The 20,672-nt window shown below is 43.5% G+C and overlaps 1 protein-coding gene across 4 annotated transcripts in view; it reads left to right on the top strand.

The window, feature by feature from the left end:
• LOC115594373 (seizure protein 6 homolog) overlaps positions 1–17,446 on the top strand; it is a 127,713-nt gene extending 110,267 nt beyond the window's left edge. For 2 of the 4 annotated variants that reach the window (XM_030438426.1, XM_030438425.1), the window contains exons 11-17: positions 9,436–9,632; positions 11,144–11,341; positions 12,851–13,042; positions 13,180–13,374; positions 13,569–13,607; positions 13,740–13,851; positions 13,949–14,510. In XM_030438426.1, coding sequence (XP_030294286.1) covers positions 9,436–9,632; positions 11,144–11,341; positions 12,851–13,042; positions 13,180–13,374; positions 13,569–13,607; positions 13,740–13,851; positions 13,949–14,108 — 1,093 coding nt within the window. In that variant the 3' untranslated portion in view covers positions 14,109–14,510. The other 2 variants (XM_030438428.1, XM_030438427.1) reach the window with 2 other exon arrangements.
• Positions 17,447–20,672: the final 3,226 nt, after the last annotated feature.

Raw genomic sequence — 20,672 nt, 5'->3', positions numbered from 1 at the left:
TCAGAGAGGATACCAGTGGTACACAAAGTCTGAATAGCGAGCAGGGTTTGAGTGACCCTGCCTTACCTCCCTGTTCTCTAGCTGGAGATTAAGACCCGGTGATTAATGTCTGATGTAACTCAACCTAGTGCACCTAGGGTAAAAAGATCAGAGAGGATTTTTTGTTCTCCCCAGGAATAAGTAAACAAGTTTGATTTGAGGTATACTGCTTTTCATTCAGAGATCCCTTTGAAATAAATTGCCCCGGCCTTAAGTTTGTTTTAATCCGAGCCACATGAGGCCGCTCGCTGTAAATTAATGGTGCCGTGGCCGCGTCTAGTTTATCTCAGGGTTGGTCATGCGTGGCCTCGATGGCGTCAGAAAAAAAAAAACCCACAGCCCGTCTGATCCCTGCAGACCCTACCATTACCCTCGCGCCCGGGCCCCCCCGCTCATCATGAGAACGGCATTCCTAAAGGCTCGGTCAACGCGCAATTTGTGCGGGAGTGTGTGTTTGTGCGCGCCCGTCGTGCGCGTCGAAGCGACAAAAGGCCCTTGTTGATGAGAGCTGTCTCATTATAAGGGTGGGCACACACTTTTCCACATTAATGAGAATGTTTTCTGTATTATCATTCATCACTGTGCCTCTGCTGGCAATTACAGAGGAGCAGTGTGCATAATGAGGACTGATTAATTAATTTAGGCCAAACAGGAGGGCTGGCTCGTTGCTAATTAGCATGGAGCATGGCTCGAGCAAGAGCGGGAGACAAGAGGTTACAGCTGATATCCGCACCTGTGGAACACAACAAGGTAAATGGTTCTTGCGGATCGTAAGCCTTTCAGAGTGTACCGCCTCTAGAAGTGTGTTTCGCATGTCAACACAGTGAGGAAGCCCTGTTTTACAGTTGAATAATATTTTATGTCATTCCACACAGCAGAATCAGACATTTTTTTTTTAGACATGGCATACTGGGTTTATGGCGCCCTCTTGTGGAGAGTCGGAGCATTACATGTCATGTGAACGTGCTGCTTATGCAGATGCCCTGAAAACTGAATTGTTACTTTGGGCCTGAAAGGAGCCCCATCATTCACTGGGCAGTACAATTCAGGTGTCAAATAACTCTGTCTGAGGACGATGCGGAAGGTTGTCCCTTGAAAGCGCCGCGCTCAAAGCAATTTCCATTCTGTTCGAGTTACCAGAGATTTGCGGGCTTCCTCAGAGTTTCCTTGACAGGTCAGTGAAGGTGACAAAATGCCTCGAGGCCTCGTACAAAAACACGGCTGTCATCCCCTCATCTGCAGAATCGAGCGCGGGGGCGCACATTGGTATGCAGAGGAGTCGCAGGAGTTCTTCAAGTCCTTTTTCAAACAGAACCTTTGCGAAAACACCCAAGCCCACGTCAGTAGGAGGAGGTGTTTAATCAAATACGACAAGTCGAAACAAGTTTTGCCTTTAAAGTTTGTTTCTCCTAAATGGGTTTTGTGCTTTCGCTTTCTCACCGGGGAGCATTAATCATCCCAAAGCCAGTCATACACCCTCTCACACGTCCCCTGTTTTGACATCACTTAGAAGTCTGAAGCCCACGTTAGTCTTAGTTAGTCATCAGGACCAGACTCAAAGTAATCTGGCTCCGCGAAGTGTTAGAGTCGGCTGTCAGACGAAATGTCACACTCTTACACCGTGGTTTTTTTTCCGATTTCCATGTCTTCTAGAACGAAACAATTAGGCACAAACATATACCGCAGCGATTAAAACAGTCGCGCCCTGACATCAGTCTGCTAAACATTAATGTTGCTCCTAAATAGAAAGGCATGTTGCAGTAAGTAAACCACAGAAGATTAGTTATCAGCTGCGACAAAGGAGATGGAGCGACTGCGTTCCTGCCCGGCCAGGAAACCATTAAAGGAGACAGGTGGGATGACATTTGGGTGAAGCGACTGCCAGGTGACTACAGAGAAGGCAGCTTGGTATCCCGTAGTGAGTACTGTGTAAGTCTGGACTGCAGGCGCTGTGTGTTTGGCATTCCTCTCCGATGTCGCCGGGATTTCGGGAAAAAAAAAAAACCAACAACTTAAAGCTGAGCACGGAGGAGTGGACGGGGCGAGTGGAAGAAAGTCAAAATCAAGGTTGACAGCAACATTTCTTGCTGAGTAAGTCTGACAGGGACGGCTGTTTAGGCAGCCCGGGCGGGAGGAAAGGTTAGGGCACGTCAAGTGTGAAAGATTTGTTAAAGCTGTTGACAATAAATCTGACATTTTTTCTGATCCGGCTGCGGTGTCGGCCTTGCATCTTGTCCGACGTCAGACCAAAGTGAGTGTTTTGAGTTGTTAAATAACCTCTACGGATGCACATCAAGTTCACTCTTAGTAAAGTTGATTTCAAACAGGAAACAGACAGAAGGTAACGGACACCACTGACATTTAGATTGGCTCCTTATCAACGTTTCTTCGATTAGGTTATTTTGTTTGCTAACAGGGCATTTAATTTCCCTGATTGACAATGCAGCCAGACTGGCAGCCTGGCATCGTTTCTATCTGCTTTCATTGTAGACTAAATCAATAAATACACACACATGTTGTCCTGTGTTGTGGGTTAGTCGCTGCTCTAAAAAGAAAACAGATAGCATTATTGTTATCTTTTTGCGACAGTGGCGCCAAAAATAATACCGCTTAGGAAACGCCGGGGTGGGGGAGCGGGGTTCGTCCGTTTCCACTTTAAGGTGAATATCAATTGCGTTCGTCGGCGAGCCAAAAAGACAAAAGCAGAATTAAGCGCCGATGTCCCAGAGGTTTTGTGGGATGGCACAGCCAAAACGTCTGCTAATAATCCCTGCATGATGAAGACGAGAAACAAGAAGCAGCGGCTCAATCTCGAGCTGCTTAGATCTCTGAAAGACAAAGCCGGTTTCTCCCAGCCGAGTGCAAACACATGGTGGTGATATGTGGTTATCAGGAAAGGATCAAGAACTGCAGCTTCTGCACTCTACCAGATTAGCGAGACAAGCAACACGGGTGTCAACGGTGATCACACAAATGTAGAAGGCGCTACAGCAAAGAGAAGTCAAAGTAAGAAATGTCTAGACCTGTACAGGGTGTAGCAAAAGGCGGCAGCAGATGCCGTATATCTGTGTTGAGTCCAATGAAACGGAGTGACTGGAAGGTAATCGCGCATTAAGATTGCCAACTGACAGTACCCCCATCCCTCCGTGCAGGGTAGCCTGAATGCAGGGAGACCTTTGGGAGGAGATAAGGTGAAATACAGTGCAGTGATAAGGCGGATCGCCGTGTTGACACGAGCAGCAAGTGGAGGATGGCGCTCGAATAGAAGTGAAGTCAAGTGTGAGATGTGGAAGATAGAAAAAGATGCAAACACCACCGGCTGCCGGGCCGCTCCGTGGACCAGACTGACGGACACCCACCGTCTTATTGTGACAACTGTTGTGACACCACAGACGCCTTCTGCTATTAAAAAATCCCGATCGCGTGTCACTACGGGCGAGCAGGGTGCATATTATCCACCAGAATAAATTAAATAAGATGTTGCTAAAATACACAACGAATAATGCATCCGTCACTTTTTATTTTAAAAATTTTTTGCACACAACAAATGTCATTTTTTAGAGGCATTTCTCTGAGTGAAGTGCTCTTATGGCGGTTTTTGCAACAGGCATTGTCATTCCTGTCACTTCGATGCACTGCAGCTGATTGTTAGAGAACATGGAGGTGTAAATTGTCCCTATAGCTGTCCAACTAACCAGAGGGAGCCCGATGCCACACAGCACCTCATTTCACTCCCATTCATGCAGCTGGCGTCTATTATTTGCGCCCATCAGGGGAAGCTGCAATTTCTCTGTTTTTTTTCTCCGTCCAAATTTCAGCACCGGCAACACGGCAAACAGTCGAAATCCACTCGTGTTTTTGTCTTGAAATTGTGCCCTCAGCAACGTCGACCAGCGGGGTCCATGAATATGCATGTTGTGTGCCTGATTATGTAAATGATTGGTTAATGCTAATAGTCGACACAGACAGGTAAGGATTCGCACGGAGCCTGGAAGAATAAAAAGCTGAAATAGGGTGCTTTTCATTGATTGCAACTGCGGCGCGTTCCTGCTCAGAAGAGCGGTTCTGTGGGGGAGGGCTGTGAATGCGAGAGTGAGGAGAGGTAAACAGACTCGGGTCATTTGCTTCCCTTCTATCACCGCGAAACTCCGTCAATCACAGACTCGCGGCCCCTTCGGAGACTCGTACTGCTGTGTTTTGTTCCAGCAGAGCTACAAAGTCTGCGTGCAGACTCGGAGCTCAGACTCGGTCTGTAGCCTCACAGGCTCTGATGTTCAACCCGAGCATCCCCGAAGAAGAGGAAAGAAAGAAGCCTCAATCGCAACTCCATTACCGAGTCTGTGCATCGGTGCATCAGGAAATACAAAAGAACATCTCAATGGTAGATACGGCGCGCGGACAGGTGATTCAAATCAGCGAGTCGACAATCGGAATGGAGTTGTTGGAGAGGTCGGTCAGGAGGCACGCGAAGCCCGCCAAAACCCATCTGTCCCAATCTCAAGGAGGCGGCAAACACAGGATAGATCAATTCTGCGAATGAAAAATCACACAGTAAAAATGTAGAGGAGGTAGAATAAGACATTTGTTTGGGATTCACACCCACGTGGTACAGTAGTAACAAACATTGCTGTGTGGTTTTTCTTTAAGCGTACCGTATTGACCCGAATATAGGACGACCCTGATTATAAGACGACCCCTCTTTTCAAGACTAATCTTCGGAAAAAGACTCTGATAACCAAAATTCGTTTCTCAACAACAAACTCACATTCCCTCCTGTCAATCTCTTGGAAGCGGCCGCTTAGAGGACCACGATAAGCTTTTCTCTTACTGTTAGCGTTTTTCAGACGGTCTTTTTGGACCCGCCATCTTCGGATGTTACACTCCGTAACTCCATATTTCTTGGCTGGCCTCCGCTGCATTGATCACCATGATCTTAAAATTAGCATCATAGCTCCGCCTCAGATGTCGGTTAACTTGTCCCACTTTTGATCCACTTTGCTCCGTAAAATCACCGCGTCTCTCCATTTTGAATCTCCTGTGACTTCTTCTCCGCTGTGATTGACAGATAACCGCAGCCACAGTGTCAGTGACGTCTCTACAATAAGCTGGCGCCCTCTGCCGTTGAGGTCATATAGCGACCCAGACAACTATCAGCATGTGTCAACGGTTAGACCCCGATTATAAGACGACCCCACTTTTTCACATAATTTTAATCGAAAAAAACCTCGTCCTATATTCGGGTCAATACGGTGTTTTTAAAAAGGATTTGCATGCGGGATTTTTCGATTTCGATGAAAGTGTGCTTTTCTCCACGATGGTTTTTGCGCCATGATTTTCCATGTTGAGTTCGTCCGTCCCCAAAATGAGGACACGCGGATATTTGCAGACTTTTTTTCTTCAGGCAGACAGAGACAGCTTTTCAACTATCCCTCTCCCTGGCATTCCCCCTGTGGTGTTACTGTTGGCGCCTGTCGCAAAGACGGCGTCGGCAACGCGGGTGCTTCCACATCGAACTGGAAAGCCAAACCTCAATGCTAGGAAAAAGCAGTTAAACACCCTGTTGTATTAATATGTGGGCAGGTTTTGTTACTTACTGATCTCGAAGAAAGAGTTTTGGACCGTCTGAAGTCCCTGGCGGTCAGGGGGAAACATGTCAACAGGGGAACACACTTTGACACAACGCCGATGCTCTCCTTCGAGTGAACGTTTGTTGTCTCCTCCGTCAGCAGCTTCCTTTTTTCTTGTGCAGTGTAAAGTTTCCACAGTTATTCCACTGTTGCCTGGGGAAAACAATGCCTTTTTCTCACAAAGCGAGGCGTATAGGGAACCAATCCTAACACGGACGCTGTCGTTTTTACACTGTGCAATCAGTATTTACTCCAGAAGGATACATTAAAGCAAAAATATTGTCCATCACCGGTTAAACGTAGTTTGACCTCTTGATTCAGTTATATGTAGTCATATATAGTCATATAGTTTTTTCTGTATGCGTGTCGACAGCCCTGTGACCTCACTTACTTGAATCTAATTTGAAACGATGTGTGACTGTTTCAAAAAAGCTCCCAAAGGAGGGAGCATGCACGAAGATTCAGATTTACATAATAGAAATACAAAGATTGCATCAGCATTGCGAGTGTGCGGCTCTTTCTTCATTACCTGCGTTTCCCGGCGCTTGTTTAATCCGAGAATTAGCAAGCGGCCTCAGACACACACCGCATTTGCTCTATTCCTTATATATTTTTGACTCTTGAGTTCAGTTTGACCGCGGCTAATCATGCAGCCACCTGCGAGCACTGCACACTGCGCGCGTTTGTCTTAAAGTGGATCACCGCTCAACGCGAGATGACATGAGGGTGTTGATATTTTCGCAGAGTCAAAGCGAATCAGTGGGGAGGAGAGATCAACACGGGCGGTGAGACAGTGACGGATGATTTGAACAAGGTGTGATCACGACCACAGCCGAGAGAGGAGCCGGGCTGCCTGATTTTTTCAGGGCACTGCAACATGCAATCGGCATCGACGTTTACTGTGCAGAGGGGAACCAAGAACAGGCGGGAGGCCTGATACAAGTTTTGGAAAGCGCTGGTTATCTGAAACCTGCTTCTGCACTCGATTGATTTATTGATCGTGGTAGTGGACAGCTAATGAAAAGGGACAGACGTGTCACCAGTATGAAATCACTGCTTCTACCTGTGACATGCATGAATGGCGCTATGTTATTAAAGCTGTTAAAGCGAAACTCTCGTCAAAATGCAACCTAGGCTTTTTTTGTGAATGTAGATGAGTCAAACCTTTGTGTAAAAGAATAATTACGATGAAAGAGGCACTTTTAAGATTTAGCGTATTTTCGTATTCGGGTCAAACCCATTTTCAATGGGAGTGCTACGATAGCATCAAAATCGCTATTTTTAAAACACTAAGAAGGCTTGACACAACATGAAACTTTGCTCGTAGTATCACCAGGGTCTCTACTCATGAACACGAGCATTGAGAACATTGTTTGTGTACGCAGAGTTTACTAAAAAGAAGGTTTTTGGACAACTCACGTTAGCAGTAGCTTGTTCAGCTAGCCGCCATCCTGCCAGCCAAGAAGTAACAATCTCCGAATGTGACGTAACATGGAGGACAGTTAAGGTGGAACGCTACTGTCCTCTGGCAACAACTATCCACGCGATATCTCACGTGACTATTCCGGCTTTCTATTTTAGTATTGTTTCTTATAAGAGGCTCCTTTTTCAACTTCAAGGTCAACATTGTTTTTCGCTAACGACAAAACAATGAATTATCTGTGCATTTATATGGAACTAAGCTTTAGGAGGGTTCCACCTTAACTGTCCTCCATGTTAAGTCGCATTCCGAAATCAGTAAAGGTGTTATTGATAACATCCAGCCGCTGAATGTGACATTATGTCACCCCTACCATTGCATTCACTTCTACCGGCACAACAAACTTTGCTAATGCTAGACACTTATGAAAGCCGCTCAGTGATGCACAAACTCAAAAAAGCTCAAAATTCTGGTGGCAAAATGACCGGGATCTTCCCCATTTGTGGGGCCCATGGAGTGTGTGCAGCGGAGACTTTCCGGCTAACTTCTAGTGTAGCGTCCGGCTAACTTGAACAGAGATAAAACGATTAAATCTTGAAATCCGGATTTCGAATGTATCAAATTCTGTCCCATTTTGCAGGGGGGGGTTGCGGCAATACAAAGAACATTATCCACCATTTGACAGCCACTTTTTTTACAATGTAAGCCTATGGGGAAAAAGTCTTCCAAGGCTGCCAGGTGTATCACGTCACCATGTAGTTACACAGTTTGGCCGCCACTGAAGTTGAACACGAGCATTGAGAACATTGTTTGTGTACGCAGAGTTTACTAAAAAGAAGGTTTTTGGACAACTCATGTTAGCAGTAGCTTGTTCAGCTAGCCTCCGTCCTGCCAGCCAAGAAGTAACAATCTCCGAATGTGACGTAACATGGAGGACAGTTAAGGTGGAACGCTACTGTCTTCTGGCAACAACTATCCACGCGATATCTCACGTGACTATTCCGGCTTTCTGTTTTAGTATTGTTTCTTATATGAGGCTCCTTTTTCAACTTCAAGGTCAACATTGTTTTTCTCTAACGACATAACAATGAATTATCCATGCATTTATATGGAACTAAGCTTTAGGAGGGTTCCACCTTAACTGTCCTCCATGTTAAGTCGCATTCCGAAATCGACGCTTCTCCAATAGCAGGATGGCGGCGAGCGGAACAAGCTACTGCTAACGTGAGTTGTTCAGAAACCTTCTTTTCAGTAAACTCTGTGTACACAAACAATGTTCTCAATGCTCTTGTTCATATGTAGAGACCCTTGTGATACTTCGAGCAAAGTTTCATGTTGTGTCGAGCCTTCTTAGTGTTTTAAAAATAGAGATTTTGGTGCTATCGCTAAAGTAGCCCGTAGCACTACCATTGAAAATGAGTCTGACCCAAAAACTAAAATACGGTAAATCTTAAAAGTGCCTCTTTCATCGTAATTATGCTATTACACAAAGGTTTGACTTGGGTTCATTCACAAAAAAAGCCTAGGTTGCATTATGGCGAGAGTTACGCTTTAAGTTCTGTTCAGCAGACGTCGGAAATGTTGACACAAAACAACGTTACTCCTAATCATCCCTGGGACATACAGCAGCTACCTTCCCCCTGCTCGTTAAATCAGCTGGCAACTACGACTTCTGTGGTTTCTCTTTTCTTTTTTTTCCCCCTCCATCCCCTGTGTGTGAATAAATGTCAAGCTTTACTGATGCTCCATAAAGGGGGCAAGGACATACGGCTCTCCAAATGGAAAAGGTTAATGCATTCTTAAGTTAGTCAATGACAGCAGAGATTCTGTATAACAGTGCCTCGGTCGCCTCGTATTCAGTTGAGGCCACCTCAGCATTGCGATTTTCACATCAGTCGTTGGATATTTATTGACTTACTCAGCTGGCTTTTGTCCCAATTATTTTCTATAATCCTGGTTGCTTTGTGTAGCAGTTTTTTTTTTGCATAGGCGTGGTGACATAAAGGATAATATTATGTTGTGCCTATATATTTGCGAATATTCACTCCGGTACATATTCATGAGAGCGATGTGGGGGGGCCAAGAGGCATAGCATCATGAATTATTTAGTGTTTACTTCACATCAGATCTATCCAATATAAACAGAATTAATATTTTCCCAAGTACTGCTGACATCGCTTTATGTCATCAGCTCCTGCTTTCATCAGCCAAGGAAGATGCCAGTCACTTAACTGTCAGAGCCCCTGAGCACAATACGCACGAACAACACACAGCACACCACTTCGGACGTGAAACCCTTCAGTCTTATCATTTAGAAGAAGTGCAACCATTTTTGTATGTGTGTTATAGTCTCCATATTGGCAAGAACGACCTGCTGACCTTCTACGATGGCGACGACCTGACGGCGAACATCCTGGGCCAATACAGCGGCACGCGGCCACACTTCAAGCTCTACACCTCCATGGCCGACGTCACTATTCAGTTTCAGTCCGATCCCGCCACCAACATCTACGGCTACAACAACGGCTTCGTGGTCCATTTCTTTGGTAAGACTGCGGTTTTCTTTCTTCTTCAGTAACCTTAAAGTTGTTATTGATAACATCCAGCCGCTAAATGTGACAATACGTCTCCCCCTACCATTGCATTCACTTCTACCGTCACAACAAACTTTGCTAATGCTAGATAACATTAACATTGCTACCACTTGCTAACAACGTTGACATTCCAAATGTTAATGTTGTGAGCGCAAGATTAACATCGTTAACCAAGGATGTTACATTAAAACCTGGATACAGTTTTGGAGGCAGAGCCCTATTCATTCTTACGAAAGCCGCTCAGTGATGCACGAACCCTAAAAAGCTAAACTTTCTGGCAATAAAATGACCCGGATCTTCCCCATTTGTGGGGCCCGTAGAGTGTGCGCAGTGGAAACTTTCCGGCTAACTTTCAGTGTAGCACCCAGCTAACTTGAAAAGAGATGAAAAGATTCAATCTTGAAATCCAGATTTCGATTGGATCAAATTCTGTCTCATTTTGCAGGGGGGGTTGTGGCACAACAAAAAAAAAAGTATCTACCATTTAATAGACACTTTTTTTTTACAATGTCAGCCTATGGGGAAAAAGTCTTCCCAGGCTGCAGTGCATCACGTCACCATGTAGTTACACAGTTTGGCTGCCACTAAAGTTGGCTTCCTGAGGCGCTTGTTGCTAACTCTACCTAGCTAGCTAGCTTAGCTGAATCATAATAATGTTTTTAGGCAAAGTGAGACCTTTTACAACCTCTGGAGATATGTTTTTTTTTTTTTTTTTTTAATATTTGTCTACATAAAAATGATCTCAACAGAACCTTCAAACAATCCAAACCGTCTCTTCCTCTATGCTGGGTTTTGTAAAATGCCCGTTACCAGACAACAAGAGGAGTATAAAATGTTACTATTTCCTGCAGCACAGCAGGTTACCAATTAGGGAAAAAAAGAGTCTATTTATTTCTCTATTCTCTTGCTGTGCCTCTGTCTGTCTTGGGGCTTATCCCAGGTGCCCGGGATTTGATAACAACAAACACAGAAACACAATAATAGGCTGCACTTAAACATCAGCTGGTTTGGCCCCCGTGCCTTGTTTTCTTGGCCATGTATGGGTGCAGTTAGGGAAGCGCAGATTGACTGGTGCCGAAAACCGCATGCTGTGTTCCTCCCAGCAAACATCACAGAGGCTCTATTTACATTCTTCTCCCAAACTGCTGCTGTTTAGTGCACACAGAACAGACAGCCTCGCAGTTGTTTTCATTCCCTGCAGAGAGGGCCGTTGCATAAAAATGCTCGGATTTTTTTCCTCGAGGAGCCTCGTCATGTGGTCTTGATCCTCTCATAAAGAATGGAAAATTTACTGCTCATTACCCAAGAGAATGTAGCATTGTTAAAACATTTCCGCATCCCTGTACCATTGTCTTTCCTCATTGTGTTGATATGAATGGGTAGGATATCTGTAATTCTTATTTTTTCCGTTTCCCGTCCTGTCGCTCCTCTCCTCCACACCAACAACACTTCCCAACGGCAAGCAGAGGTGCCGAGGAACGACACCTGTTCCGAGCTGCCCGAGATCACCAACGGGTGGAAGAGCACGTCGCACCCCGACCTCATCCACGGCACCGTCATCACCTACCAGTGCTACCCTGGATACGAGCTGGTAGGCTCCGAGATCCTCATGTGCCAGTGGGATCTCACTTGGAGCGGTGACGTGCCGAGATGCGAGGAAGGTGAGAAGAAGCACGACGACAAACAAGTGCTTTTAATCCACACACGGGGGAGAGCGAGCCAGAGTGACCTCACCGGAATCCTCTGGCCTCGGGTATCGCAGTGAGCAGATTAGGTTACGCAATAAAACTCATTCTGCCTTAGTTCTAATCCACACATGTTATGCAGACTTCTAGGCTTCGATTGGTAGCTAGATTTTAGGATAGCTTAGTCGTCGTCACAGCCCTCACTACGTGCATTCGTAAAAATAAGTCCAGGCAAAATCACCTAGAGGAAGGGAAACATCAGCCCGCAATCACAGCTTTTATAACAGATTAGATGGTAATCATAGTGGCAAATTATCATGAGGCTGATTTATACCAACAGAAAATCATGAAACGCCTGATCAGTCCAACAGAAAGCAAAATGTACGCAGTGCCAACAGAATTAAAATTCCTAATACAACTAACTGGCACTTTTCTCATGACCCTGCCTAGCAGCAGTGGTTGCAACTATGATTGATGCACTTAAAGTGGGACCTGCAGTATTTTTAAACCCCAAAATGTGTTTACAAGTCTTGTGGAGCACTTGCAATGCACAAGAGTTGTATAAAGCTGTTTGTGGCCCCAGAGGGAGCCATACAAAAACAGATCATTTGCCCAAAGTGATGCCACTGAAGTACTGTTTGAGTCTGAATATGACACATTCGCAAATCAAATGCATCTGTCTGTGAAACTCTGTGGCCCTCACCCCAGCAGCTTGTACTAGCATAACACTCGTTAATCTCAAACCAAACCATTGACAGGTCCTCAGAGAGATCATTGAGGGTTTTAGTCATATGAAATCATACAGATCACCAATATCAGTTCAAATAGTTACAAGCAGGCGATGGACGGTTATTAAGGACGTTCCCTGAGTGTCGATGAGGAAGAAGAGTTTTTAGTTTGATCTCTTTTTTTTGCGAGTGACTCCATGAGACCGCTGCACTAAAAACCAAGAGGCAGTCTTTCCGAGATCAGCTCTGGCTCGGGGAGCTTGAGGAAGCAGCCAGTCACTGCGAGTTCCAGCGCGACACAGATGTGATGTATGACGGTGTTTTTCCAATCGGACCTCCGTAGATAAACAGGTACCAGCGCTCGTTTAGACAAGGAAGAAGAATGTGTGGAGAAAAGAAAGACTGTATCTTCGGTTCCTCTGCATCTATTTTTTTAATAAAACTGTCAACAGCGTTACAGCAAATCTAAATCAAATCTAAAAGTGCTCTTGTCCACACTGTACGCAGTGCTTAAAGGTCCAGTGTGTAGGATTTAGGGGGTTGTATGAGCGACCGTTTATATCTACAGAGGGAGCAGGTCCTCTTGTTTGCCGTTAATACAGTATACTGGATCTATTAGTGCATTGTCTGTTATTAAATCTGGAAAAGTAACATAATAAGAATAGTATAAATGATTGTTTTCCTCACTCTACTGCTGCCATCACCGGTGGCAATGCTAACAAATAACCATCCTCATTTCTTTTCTGTGATGCACTAGTGATGACATGTCCCGACCCTGGGAATGTGGAGCACAGTCACAAGGTGCTCACAGGCACCCGCTACACTGTGGGATCGACGGTGCAGTTCGTCTGCAATAAGGGCTACGTCCTGTCCGGCAACAGCCTCCTCACCTGCTACAACCGGGATTCAGCCGCACCGAAGTGGAGCGAGAGGCTGCCCAAGTGTGTCCGTAAGTCCGAAGCACGCACACCGCGGACGCAAACACACAAACCCTGAAACCTTTGCTTCAATAAAGTGTGACATAAAAGCTCTGTCGTGGCTTTCTACGTGATAAAGAGAGTTAGCTGTATGTGTCCTGCCTCTCAGCTGAAAAGTACGAGCCATGCAGGAACCCCGGCGCTGCCTCGACCAGCGTGCAGAGCTCTGAAAAGGCCTTTTACCAAGCGGGAGAGACGCTGAGCTTCTCCTGTCACTCTGGCTACGAGCTGCAGGGCGACGGCACCATCTACTGTATCCCCGGACACCCCTCACAGTGGAACAGCACCCCCCCTGCCTGCAGAGGTAAACCATGCCCACACACACTGCACTGAGAACCTTAAATTCAGGCTATTACAGCTCTCGAAACCTTTGGAAATACTCAGACCTTTATAACTATGTGGTATCGATTTGCTTGCTGTTGGTGACTGCAGACTGTGAATGAAGACTTTGTACTTATTTTGCACTGAAGTGTTTTTATATGCTCTGCGCTTTTGTAGCATCCTCAACCCAATATGTGAATGAGCGCAGGCTGGACGGTGAGTCATGTTTTGGAACACTGCAGCATCGATATATTGATATTTCTTTTTTTTTGTGTGTGCATTTTCACAAACATCTGTTTTTTTCGTGTGTGTGTGTTTTTTTTTTTTTAAATTTTTTTCCTCTTGTAGTTATCCAAAATATGGATTACGGCATGGAGGGAACCAATATCGCCCTCGCAGTTTTTATCCCCACCGCAATCATCTTGGTGGTTGTCCTTGGGATTTATGTCTACTTTGCAAAGTAAGTAAATAACAGAAAACTTTATTCGTTTCATCCCGAGTCAAATGAGCCGTGACACGACGCCCCCCCCTCCCCGTTTTCTCCGCTCTCTGCTCAGACTCCAGGGGAAGTCCATCAGAATGCCTTCATCCTCGCCGCCGTACGACAACATGACGGAAGAGTCGGCCTTCGACAACCCCGTGTATGAGAGCGGAGTAAGTACAGACGTCATGAGCATGCAGGACGTGGATTCACACAACACCAGTGTGCTGTCTTGATCCCTTCCCATCTGGCCGTCGGCCTGTCACCATCTCACCGTTCACCAGCAGAGGGCGCCCTCCACCTCATCTTCCCATCACTGCATCAGTCATCAGTAAGAATGGTCTTAGGTGATGATGTTGCTCATAAGAATGTAAAGGAGGGACACTTTTTCTCACCTCATTGTGTGGTCCGAGGTCATTTACATACATTACCCACCTGGAGGAGTCGGAGTGATACATTAGACTTGCCGTACATCATTCACATCGTGGTATGTCGTCTCTTTACCTGTGTCATATAAGTGTATCATGTTGCATGCATTAATCAGCATGGATCTATGTCATCTCTTGTTCGTTATTATTTAATTTCACTGGTCAAAATTGTGACTGGAGTGTCCTCTTATCTCCCCTCCCCATCCGGTCCCTCCAGCACTGGCAGTCTCATTCTAGATATTAAACCCAGTCAGTCCGTCCGGCTCGGCCGCACTGCTGAAGAAACTATGAGGTGAGATCTCTTCCGATGATGAGGGCACATCTCACTCACTGTCACCTGACCATCCTGCAGTGTATTTTTTTGACCGCCTCGTCATACCTGCTGCATATTCCAATGTGGTTTCACTGCAGAGGTTCAATAGACCGTATTAACATGGCGGCCATTTTCCCCCACGACGTCACGCTCAGGATGGGAAGCCCGAAATGCTGGGATGCAAGTCATATAAACATACGGAAACCTGACAAATTGTTGCTAATTCACTGGTTGCCAACTGCTAACAGGCCATATTTAAAGGTAAAACAACATGTTTGTAAACTCACGATCTAACGTTAGCATTCAAACACTTCCTACCTAATATTACCGCATATGTTGCCGCTGTGTGTTGATATGTTAGAATTAATTCACACCTTTATTATTGTATAACCCCAAGAAAAAGTAATGTTAGCTCAGGAGTGGTTGAATGCTAATGTTAGCGGGCAGAAGCTAAGGTGTAATGTAAACAAGTTGTTTTGCCTTGAAATTTCGCCCGCTGTCACTCCTAATTTTCAAATCCGTCATCATTTGAGTCGCTGATCAATCAGTGAGCTGTGAAATTAATCGGTTTTGGCCAGATATTCTATGTTTATAGAACGCCTGGAACGCAGCATTAAGACATTTGAGATTCCCACCCTGACTGTAATATCATAGGAAAAAATGGCTGACGTATGAATACGGTCTGTGGATGCTTTGTAGGCATTTTCTGTTTTCTATCATCATTTGCTTTTTGGATTTCTTAGACCACATTTCAGATCAGTACAGAGCCGCTGGTCAGGGAGAATTTGAAGTGAAACATGTGACCTAAAACTATGGATAAAACAGTTGAATGTCCTCAAGAATACATACAAGTGAATGAAAACTCTCTCCTTTATAAAATATCTAATGTTTTTTTTGTTTTTTTGTTTAAAAAGCTTTAGGCTACTTTTTTCTTTTTAAAAAAAGGAGAAAAAAAAGACATTCGAACAGTAATGTTTTGCTCCTATAGTACAATAACAATTGTAAATGTGTGATTGTAATATCAAAGTAACCAGCATACCACTATACTGGTTGTTTTATTTGTTATTAGCAGCACTTTAAGGTTTATAGCTCTGTATTTTGTTATTTGCTTGTCTCTTGAGAGAAGATCGATGAAATAACTGAAGTTGCCAACAGAGAATAATTTGAAAACAGAAATAAAGAGATTAAACCTGATTCATAAGGTCCTATTTTTTTAAAATACTTGTCACTACAGATAATACTTACTAGTGGTAGTGGTTTGTTCATGTAAATCATTTGTGAGAATTAAATAAAGAATAAAGAATGAACACTTTTAATAATAAATGGTAATGGCAATTAATAGTTGTCCACCCTAAAGTTACATATCCAATGATATCTATTCTCATTATGTAATTATTTCTGTTTTTTGGCTTGTTTATACCCCATTGTTGTTATTGTTTTCTCATTTCATTTCATTATATTATATTATGCCACCATGATAGAGTAGATGCATTTTTCTCACGCAGCTCGTGCATGTATGAATCATTCTGTATATTTGTTTTTAATATTTTATAGTTAATTTGACTGTATTTAGAAACGTGCATCATAAATTATTATTATTATTATTATTATTATTATTATTGCCTATATCATTATGACTCTTCGTTAACTGATACATGTATTTGTCTGGTCTTTACAGGACAAATGAAAAAGATTAAGGGGTGTCCGTTTAGAGACCTTAAAGCAAGAATTGCTCAAGCTTTGCCTTTTGGGACCCTCTCTGCACTGCTCATCTTTTCCTCTGACCTTTTTGTTCACCCCCCCAAAACGATTTCTCTCCATTTTTTTTTTTTTCTCTCTTTGTGTGGATTACTGTAAATATGTCTCTTTCTCTCCACGGTTATACCTGTGAATCTGTGGATCACCATGGTGATATTTTTATAAAAGTAAAACCGCTGATGGCCGTTGGTGATTGTATGTTTTTGAGTACTTTTTGATGCCCCCAGTAGCAATTAGAGGTTGAGGGAAATGTCGCTCCGATTGTTGAGATCTGCTGGATACGAATCCACCCCCCCCCCATCACCTTCGACACTCGTTGGAAAATTTCGCCATCATTACTTTCGTTTTCTTTGTGTGTATGGGTCTGCTATTTGTAAATAAACTGCCTGTCCAATATGAGTGCCTCACGACTGACTATAACCTGAGAAATCACATGTGAAGATGTTTGTAAAGACTGCATTAAGGTTTAAGTATGATTTTTGTATTTATGGGCCTGACATTCTTAGCACTGTGTTCAGCTATTTTTCCATTCTGACAGTTTTTTTCTTTAAACAACCGACACTGGATATTTTCCTTTCAGCTGATAAGTGGTTCATACTGCATATAAGCCTCAGAGCGTTTTCTCAGATTCATGCGTCGCCATCAGCTATGCATTACTCTGTTCCTCTGCCACACTGTAAAAGGCTGCCTCGAAAGTCAAGTAGCAATCTGCTCATTTGTGTATCTGCCGAAATACATACATTAGCACACGCTCGGATAAAACCCAGTGATACCACACAGTAACCGCAGACTGATTCCTGCGTAGAATCAACGGTTAAAAACTGTGCAGTCTGCGGAGAGATCCTTGGTGTAACAGACGGGGTTTTTACTTTCGGTCACATTGTCGTGGTGCATCTGCTTGTGTTAAATTTGTAAGATAGACCTCATTGCCCTCTGTGCATAATCCTTTATATTCTAACGAGTCTTTTCTTTCAGCGTCACAGCTGGTGAGACCACACACAGGAAAACCAAATCACCCTTCGAATATCTATAATACTCTGGTTAATAATAAAAATGAATTGTTGTTTAAAAAGTATTTTCGTGGACTCGTTAATGAGTGTTGAGTGTCGTTCATGATTACACACATATTAAGGCAAGACACTGAGGTATACCTGAACGTAAAATGGCTCGGATCGCATTGACTACCTCCACAGGTAAGTGTTTGATAAATAATCATCCGATATTTCCATTTATTGAAGATTAAATGGATTTGTGATGCTTTAAAAAGACGGGCGTTTAAATAGAGGACACGTTTACATGGGAAATTACAGGGTCAAATGATACAATTAATGATCAGTGAATTGCATGTAGCTGCTTTGGTTTCTGGGTCAAGAGTATGAAATAAACAAGTGAGATATATCCTGTTCAAGCACTAGAAGCAGCCGCTATGAGTTGCCTTGAGCAAATTATCCCCTTGTCACTGCAGCATACACATATTCATATTCAAATGCTAAACATTGTAAAGTAGTGTTTGAACAACATGGGAGGGAGTGCTTCATTACATTTGTCATGCAGCTGGTTACCTCTAGATGGCAGCATGGTAACAAGGAAGACGTGAGGCGTGTGTACAGGAGGTAAAGTGTGTCTTCTTGAGCGTTTGTTGCTGCTATGAGCGATCAGAGCAAGCGACAATAACCTGCCTATAAACATGCAAAGAGAAACCAGCTCCCCACTGTGAGGGGAATGTTACAGAAACAGAATAGACAAACAATTGATATGTACAGTAAGTTATAAAATAAAAAGAGTGGTTTTTGCCACAGGTTATGAAGACTTCTTTGCGCTGTCTTGGTCTTCATCATTAAAACAAACAAGCGGTATGGAAAGTCTCCTGGGCTTTAAACAAACTAAGACTTCAGCTATCCCACTGAGATTCATATAGCTGATGGGGGGCAGATTGCTTTTGGCATGTTCACTAGTTTTATGAGAGAGAGGAGGTGCAGTTTCAGACATCCGAATGTCACATGGTTTCATGTACATGCGGTGTCTAGTTGTCTGATTTTTTCATAAATCAAAGTTAAGTGTCATTTAAATGAAAAGGGGAGCATTGACATCATGACAGTACAGGTTACAACACATGTTACAATGGATATAACATGGAGGGGCTTAATCTGCGATAATTACTTGATATTATTCATTTTTTTTTTACCAGACTCTGGGGTTTAATTTGCACTATTGTTAATTAAAGCTTAAATCGGTCACATGAAGTGCAGCCATAGGTTTTATGACCATGATAAGGTTTCTGTTTTTTGTGCCTGTGTTTATGTGGGAGCTGGCTCGCCTCAGTTGGTCGTTTGGGGGCAGTCACCCGAGGTTTCAGCTGAGCTTTCACTCTGATGCAGACCAGCAAAAAGCAGTTTGAGCCATTAAAATGTAAATTTCCTGTGCAGTCGGTCTAGGTTGACGGGGGGGAAAAAAGGGCCACAACTGAGGATCTACTCACATGTCAGCTCGATCTCTCTTTGTTCAAATGTTGATCACGGACAGACTGAGTCTGCTGTTACACAATATATATATAATAAAGCATGAATAGAAAAATAAAAGTCAGCTTGCAGTTGCTGTGGTTTCAACCAATTTGGTGTGTTTTGCTTGAGATTCAAAAAGTGAAATCAAATTATAAACTGTATATATGGTTTTTGAATAATTCCTGAATAACTTTTGATACTATTGTGTGTCACTTTACACGAGGGGGCACTAAAAGGTAAAAGGTAAGTATTGAGTAATTTATGAGTCTACTTGGTAACGACTCAGTATTATGTTTTACTTTAATTGCAGGTGCATGAAAAGAGTAAGTAATGATTAAATCATTTGCATTTCATGAGTCAGTTGGTAGTAACTGAGTACGATGTTTCATTTTACTTGAAGGTGCTCTAAAAGAGTAAGTAATGATTAAGTAATGAGTAATTAATTAGTAGTCACTGCGTTGTGTGTCTCAGCGACTGGTTCATAGTCAATCAGGAGCAGCTCACGAAGAAAGATATTAATTTTGTCGATTCGCAGACAGCCGTGAACTAAACGTTAACGAAACAGTCATTAATATAGTGTGTCCCAGTCTGTTCTCTTGTAACACATAGTCCACACATTTCAGTTATTCAGGAATAATTCATTTAGAATTCATCAACTATAAAGTTGTGATTCATTTTTAACTTTCAGCGTTGGAACTACACATGTTTTCGTGCACCCTGTTGTAAAATGACACCAAGTAAACGAAACAGTCATTAATATAGTGTGTACCAGTCTGTTCTCTTGTAACACATAGTCCACACATAACAGTTATTCAGGAATAACTCATTTAGAATTCATTAACTATAAAGTTGTGATTCATTTCTCACTTGCGCCGTTGTAACTACACATGTTTTCGTGCACCCTTTGTAAAATGATACCAATAACCTTTACTGTGTTTGCATGACACCGCTGCAACTTAGTTAAGTTCTAAACGCTGTCCAGAAGTCCAGAAGGATGACGATAAAGATATGTGGCAGCAAAAGCCAAGGTGAAAGGTGATGGCAGGCAATATACTATGACTGTAATCTGTATATCAGTCACCAGAATGACTGTTTTGTGTGGGGCTTCATTGTCATCCAAGAGGGGGTTAGTTTGGTTATGGCACCAGCAGGTGGCAGTCTTCTACCAGAAGGGGCTCAGCTGCCTGAAACTGCATCATGAAGACCATCTCAAACACTTAATACTCCCACTACGGACTACTGTAACTGCTTGGTGTGGAGGGAGGGGGGGGGGGGGGGGGGGGGGGGGGTTACAGGACAGGATGGTTCACAATTAAAATAAAATGCCCTGCTCACAATCCAATGGAGACCAGGACATGGCAATTAACCCACTAATACAGCAGACCATTAGACCTCCCTCCCTGTGTTGGCAGCCCCAGGGCATACAGTACGCTCTCCATGTGGCTGCGGGATGCGTATTATGAGAGATAGTTTAATGTAATGACCCATTCAAAGAGTTCTATTGTACAGTGCGTACTGGGTTGTTGCGGTGAGGAGAATTCAGTGGAATTGCATGCCCGGTAAAACATACGGGTGAACATATTTTAAGAAAGAGGACACATATGAGCAGTTCATTCTCAAATGTACAGATTTCAAATGTATGTGTTGGTTACTTTTGATTTGCTATGTGGACATTTGTCAGATGAAAGTGTCTGATTTACAAGCTCACCATATATCAGATTAGTCAATTAGAGGATACAGTAAATATTTCCTTTTTCTGTTTGTTTCTGTTTCTGCCGTACATTTAAAGGTTTAATCAGT

This window comes from Sparus aurata, chromosome 13 (assembly GCF_900880675.1).
Source record: "Sparus aurata chromosome 13, fSpaAur1.1, whole genome shotgun sequence".
NCBI lineage: Eukaryota > Metazoa > Chordata > Actinopteri > Spariformes > Sparidae > Sparus > Sparus aurata.
This window is presented reverse-complemented; position numbering and strand designations above follow the sequence as displayed.